The sequence below is a fragment of the Neolamprologus brichardi genome, chromosome 1 (genome assembly GCF_056152115.1).
Source record: "Neolamprologus brichardi isolate AB-2024 chromosome 1, ASM5615211v1, whole genome shotgun sequence".
Lineage (NCBI taxonomy): Eukaryota > Metazoa > Chordata > Actinopteri > Cichliformes > Cichlidae > Neolamprologus > Neolamprologus brichardi.
This window is the reverse complement of record NC_142104.1, coordinates 36,276,265-36,282,988: the sequence shown is the minus strand read 5'-3', so window position 1 is coordinate 36,282,988 and position 6,724 is coordinate 36,276,265. Positions and strand designations below refer to the sequence as shown.

The 6,724-nt window shown below is 42.8% G+C and overlaps 1 protein-coding gene across 1 annotated transcript; it reads right to left on the bottom strand.

The window, feature by feature from the left end:
* Positions 1–2,054: 2,054 nt before the first annotated feature.
* LOC148106467 (PHD finger protein 12-like) lies at positions 2,055–4,790 on the bottom strand. The gene is made up of 3 exons (XM_087841537.1): positions 4,632–4,790; positions 4,400–4,538; positions 2,055–3,269 (listed from the first exon to the last, which is right to left on the bottom strand). Exons 1-3 carry the CDS (start codon positions 4,704–4,706, stop codon positions 2,797–2,799), a joined length of 687 nt encoding a protein of 228 aa, XP_087697663.1. The 5' UTR covers positions 4,707–4,790; the 3' UTR covers positions 2,055–2,796.
* Between the last annotated feature and the right edge of the window lie 1,934 nt (positions 4,791–6,724).

The following is a 6,724-nucleotide window of genomic DNA, read 5'->3' as shown; positions in this document are numbered from 1 at the left end:
GAGTTCTGCCTCATCTTCCTACTGCTTTAAACTGGACTTAAGTTTTAAAGAACATAAGTTGAGTTAAATTAAACCCAATTGTGGACTTACTGTTGAGAGGAGTAGCGGCTCGCACGAAGAATGGACTTTCTCCCGTTTGGCTACAGCAGGCAATGAGGTGTGTTCAGGGTGCCTCTGTTAATTTGAGTTTCAATGAAAGTGCCATAAAAAGGCATTTATGTGTCTATGCCTTTGTTTGTTTGGATTTACTGTGATAAGAGTTATTGTAAACATGTTGCTTATTGTAATTGTTTTGTTTGGGTAGTTCTCACGATGATGATGATGACGCTGAGTGATCTTGTCGCCGAACATATAAACGAATAAATCATCTGTAAACAAGAACTTGTCCGCGTGGTGGCTGACGGGAGCTACATAGACATCTGCATTAATCATACTCTCATAACACATACATATAGGGCCTTGGGAGTGGGCACGTCATACAGCGTCCAGAGGACGGTCTGTGTATTCAAACTCACCTCTGGCGCTGGTGCCCTACCCTCAATTTTAAATGCATATAAAAACTGAGGGTTTTCGGGAGGAGCCGTGCTGCTCTCTGGCAGGAAGCACCATGCCCTCCTGTGTTTTAAATGCACTTTAAAACAGCACGCAGCAACACTACAGCGGAGGGAGGTTTGGGTTCTTCATTCACCCCAGTTCTGTTAACCGTCAGGGCTGGGGGACTGGGAGGAGGTGCTGGCCGTCGGATTGGGGTCTGGGATGCGCGGCCTCCCTGCTACTGCAGATTAGGAGGCGGTCTGCTTTCCTTTCCCCCTTTCTCACCATCTCTTCTCCCCTCTATTTTTCTTTCTCTCCCTCTCTTTCTTTCATTCTTTCTCCCTGTCCTATCCCCCAGTCATGTCTGTCCCGTCTGTAACAAACGAAAAAAGAAGATGGCCTCAACTGACAGAGTGCTCAGTGAATACCTCGGGCAGCAGAAACCCAAGAAAGAGGAGGAAGGCGAGGAACCATCATGGAAGGACAGGCCCCTGATATGTACCACCGGCAGATAGTGGAGGTGGCTCATATCCAGAAATCCTACCAGGTTACGGTGTAGGACCCTGGTCTTACTTCCATTACTGCCCTCCGAATAGACTGCATAAACTGGATTATCACCTATTTGCCCTTTGACCAAATAAATGGTTTTCTCCCAGTAAGATCGCAGCTTCCCTGGTCCTCCACGTTCACTGCAGTTTCTTACGAGGACCCTATCACCAGGCTGTAAAACTACACCCCTCAGCTTTTTATCATGGAAAGACTTGCTTTTGATACTAGACAATCTACTTTTCTCACTGGCTATCCTGTACGCTTCTGTCATTCTTTTTGCCCACCTGTCTGTGTAGCTTTTGTGTGACATTATCTGCTTCTAATAATAATAATAAATCCATTATTATTTTTTTTTTTTAATTGGAAAAACTGGATGTGGCTCCCGGGCTGCATTTTCAGCGAGAGTTAGGGCAGCAATCCATGCAACATCACTTTCTCGAGCTGCTCTAGCCCCACCCCAGGCTGCTTGGACCACCTCAGGTGGTAACTCTTCAGTGCACTCACCCACATACATGTCAATGTTAAGGGGCAGACGGGACAATGTGTCAGCATCAACATTGGCCCGGCCGGGCCTGTATTTGATCTCAAAGTGAAAGTCTGACAGTTCCCCGACCCAGCGATGGCCCACGGCATTAAGCTTGGCAGTACCCATAACGTAGGTCAATGGATTATTGACACCACTGGGGACCTTTAGTCTTCAGTTGGCGCGATGGGAAGGTTGGCATGTCCGATTTAACTTTTAACAGTTCATAGATAGGTTTTGCAATCCTCGAAAAGTCTTGGACGCTACGTCCAAGACTTTTCAGAAGCTACTTCTGTAGTAGCTTAAGAAGCCAAGTAGATGCCTTATATCACCAACAGTTTGAGGTGTCTTAGTTTTTAGAGAGATCCACCCCTCTCAGTACTGAACTTGCTGTCTCAGAAAGTGAAAACAAGGCTGAAAATAACAGGCATAAACACTGAGTTTGTTCTTAGAAAATCTTTCTGTATTTACAGGTTTGAACAGACAAGCAGGTACAGACAAAGAGTGCTTATATACACAGCAGCACAAGATGTTAAAATGAGTGCTAAAACTATACGGTATTTACAGATGGACTACAGCGAAAAGTACAGACTAAGAACAAGTTTTATCACAAAACGTCTGGTACTCTACACAGTATCACAAATTCAATGAGCTGTACAGTTAAAAACCAAAAAATGGCAAATCTACATGAAATCCAATGTTTCTCCAATCGAGAGGCACTGAATTAAAATGTATTTACATTATATATACATGTTATAGTGTATAAGCATGTATGTTTTCATACATATATAGCTACCTGTGGTGCAAAAGCAGCAAAAGAAATTAGAATGTATGGAATTCAATACTACAAAGGAAAAAAAACAAAAAATGTTTGTGCTAAATGGGCTGACTGACAAAAAGGTTACACCATACATAACTAATATACTGGCAAAAACAAAGATTGAGCGCAAAGAAGTAATGTTTGCTCAAAGTCCTAACGGTCCTAACGGTTACGTCAGTCATTTAAAAGAAAAAAGAAAAAAAGAGATTGTCAATAATACTTCAAGTTCATGCAAAGATATAAACCATTTAAAAAAAAAAAAAATTAAAAAAAAGAACTTTTCCCTGTTGACCAACCAGCTGTGCAGCTTTCCCTTCATCGTGACACAGAAGGTGCAAAATAAGAGGGAGGGCGGGGCTTCCTGTGCGGATTATGGAACAGAGTTAGAACGCAGTACGGGCACTTGGTGGGGAGGTACAGTCTCAGAGTCAGCCTCATCCTGGTTGGAAAAGCCGCTTGTTGTGGCAGTGCTGGGTGGTGGTGGTGTGGAGGTGTTAGCGGTGGTGGTGAGGGTGGTGCTGATGACACTGCTGCTGCTGGTGTTGGTGCTTGTGCAACTGGCAGCAGGTGTAGTGGCCTGCTCCTCTTTGGGCTGCTTACTGGCAAACTCAGTGACGCTAAAGACAAATTGGAGGCAGCCCAGTTTGATGTAGCTGCCATGGTGGAGCAGGGCCGTGCCCTCCCAGCCCGCCCCGCTGCCTCCAATTAGACTGGAGCTACTCGCTTTGCAGCTACACGACGGCTCAGCACCACCCTGACATTGGCTACTCATCACTCCTCCTACTGGCAACAACCCCACCATGGAGTTGGCTCCCTCGTCCTCTTCCCGTTTCTTACTGCGACCTACGCAAAGAAGAAATGCAGCAGGTCTGAGAAAGACGTCTGTACAGACTAGTGTCACAGTAAACTCCATTAATGTGGAGACAATGCAACCATGAAAAGATTTCACTGATTACATTTTATCCACAAAATAAAAAATGAACACTTTGTTTTGAAAATGAGACTAAAATCATGTGGAAAGCTGAACTCTGGCAAACATGTTTTACACTCATCATCTATAAACACTTTCAGAGAAATTTGATTTAATGCTGTTTCACACTGCAGCTCTTTACTAATTAAACATCTGTCCAAATGATCTTTAATAACAGATTAAGACTGGAAGCTTTATGTGATACCAGCAACATTCAGATTTTACGTAACGTGGTCTGCCACAGAACAAGTATATCTGACTGCTCATTTTAGCACTTTATTTATTTACCTTTCTCATTGCTACAATGCCACATGCACCAAGTTTACCACTGTACTGTACGTTTACTACATCCTTACTTTTACCTTGAAATTGCAACTGATAATAATAAGCCAGCCCGTTCTTTCCCATTTGGTGTTTTCTCTACCAGCAGGCTCGCTGGCTAGATCGCCATTATGGATGGAGATGAACTCCAACACCAAACTCATGGTTTGTTTTTTTCCCTGCACTTCAAGCTGGCACTCTAACCAGAACCTACAACAGACGGAGAACCGATTCTCTGCACAAACTAATTACATGTACCCATTAAGAATGACAAATGTGACCTTGACCACAATTTGGATGAAGAACACTAAAAGCTGACCGATACTGCAGGAGCAGTGTCAGTGTAACAAACAGGACACTGACATTAAGCACATGGGGGGGCTACACTTCCTGAAATTCTAGCCAAACTAAAAATGATTCTTTTCAGTATTAGAGTATAAATTAAAGTATTCCTTAAATTTACAGAAGCAATGATGTTATGATTTCTTCACAAATAAAATTTTAACTGTTTTAACCAGAACACATACAGATGAGTGTCTAAGTGGAAGAAGATGGATGGATATTCATAAAAGGTTCATACAAAATCTATGAGTGACGACCTCATCAGCAATCCAAATCAAACTGGGCACACAGACCTGGGTTCCTTCAAGCCAATCCAAACAGATGAAGGAGATGTACTTACGAATGATTCCTTGGACTTTGGCTACCAGGCCACCGGGTGGACATGGTGAGGACTTCTCAGAGAAATCGCATGAGTACAGGACATTATCCACTGTGGTGCCATGCTCGCTGTAGTTCAGAAGCTCATAATGCTTGGTATTCTGAAGGACGACAAACACACACACACAATTTACATCTTGGTCACTAACAACCACAGGAGTGCTCTGCAGAGTGATGTAGTTTAAAGGCCTCACCTCATCATAGAAAATACAGGCATGTTTCCCCGATACGTAGTTGCAGTGACCGTAGTTTGTAAGGCACACATCCATGTCAGCACCTTAGAAAAACAGTTAAAGACTTAAACACCCTTTCCCACAACACAAAGAATACAGATTTGCAACATGGATTTTGTTTCTGCAATATTGATGTGTCAAAATGTATTTTAATGACCTGCACTCCAATGTGACATCGTTTTTATTCCACATGGTCCTGTTGCGACCCTCACAGGTCTAAGAACTTACTTTCACAGACAACTTGCTTAAAATACTCCGATTTAAAGATGACGGTATCAACTATCACTCAACCTGACAAATGATGCAGAGATTGGGAGCTAGTACAGGCTCAGTATATTATTCTATTATACTCTGTTGTGTACTGCTGCCTGTTGTGCAGAAGTACAGTCATGGTTAAAAGCACACCTTCTGTCAAGGTTTACATATTAGGACAAAATAAAAATCATGTTGTTTTTAGCAGGTCTTGAAATTAAGTATTGATATATAACCTCAGATGAACTATAAAATATGACATTACTGTCATGTATTTGACAAAACTAAGCCAAAATGCAGAATTAGTGTATGAAACACTAAGCAAACCCTTGTTGCTTCCATAGAAATAAAGATGACAAGTAGCAGGTACATACTGCTAATCAAACACAACTGATTAACTGATTATGAGCACGAGTGACCACCTCTATAAACTCAGAAGCATTCTGGTGTGTGTCGACATAATGCCAAAGAGGAAAGATGTCTTAAAGAATAAATGGAGTGCAGTATGTCAGTATTTGAGGTGGCATAAAGCCAGTCCCAAACACGCTCATAATTCTAGCATGAGAAAGATTATTCACTATTCAAGTGGAAAACATGCAAGACAGCTGCAAAATATTCCCAGGAGTTAAACTCCAAAAAAAGTCACCTAGGATCAGGCAGTGCAATGACTCAAAGCACGTCAGCAAATCTGTCTGGTGGTTCTGCAAGCTGATGAATGATGGGGTGTTGTTAGTTTTTCCACAAACTGCTTCTGCATCACTTCCCAGTTTTGTATCTGTAGGAGTGATTAGCTCAGGTCTAAGACACCAAACCAGGGGCCCTGGTACACCTGCTGTGTTGGCAGCTTTGCGTGTCACCAGTGATACCATCACACAGCTATATCCATTCATGCTAGCTGTTACGGTGCATGTACGTGCTGCAGTATTCTTCTGAACAATAGGTGTTAACCGTCCTCCAAATCAGCGCTGGTATAGAAGGAGAAGAAGTCCAAGTTGGAAGCCAAGGAATTTTAAAGCCAAGTTTCAAAGTTTCAACATCTCCCTCTGTGAAACCTGTGAATCTCTAAATGTCTGTACTGATATGATGTTAGGATGCCATTAAAAACAGACTTTAACCCAGCTGCAGCAGCAATGCAACAACACACCAGATTATAAAAATAGAGAAGTGCATGACCAGCAGCGATGACAGCTTACAACATGTAACATCAACTTTGCTGTACGGTGACATTTGCCAGGCACCACACAGCAGGTATGATGGGGCCCTACCTATGTTCTACTTCTGTCTTACTAAACTTTAGTCACAAGGCAAGAATATAACCTAAATCAAACATGATTGACTGGAGTTTGGTGAACTGGTATGATTTTTAAAAAGTACGTCAGTACGTGAACCTTTCCCCATCAAAGGTGAAACCTAAGAGTGGCTCAGAGCCAGGGCACAGAATGCAGCAGGGTCAAAGTCACAGCGACTGAATGTCCTACCTGATCCTATGTGTAACGTCCTATAGCACATGCTGACAGCTGCTCCTCTTCCTGTCAGAGGGTAAAAGACCGCTCTGGCTTGCACCTTTTTCTGACCTGGAAGGAGGAGAGTGTAGGTTTTAATAATTAGAACAAAACAGCAATCAAACAGCAGAAAAACTGACTTCTTGACAAGTAAACAGACTAAACTGTAGTGCAAAGGTGTCTTACTGTTTGGGTGGGGTGCTGAGGTTTTTGGGGTAGTGCTGGTGGTGGGGGGAGGGTGGGTGCTGGGCACTTTGGGAGCAAAGAGCTGCTGGATCCTCTGATGTGCCAAGAGCTTGA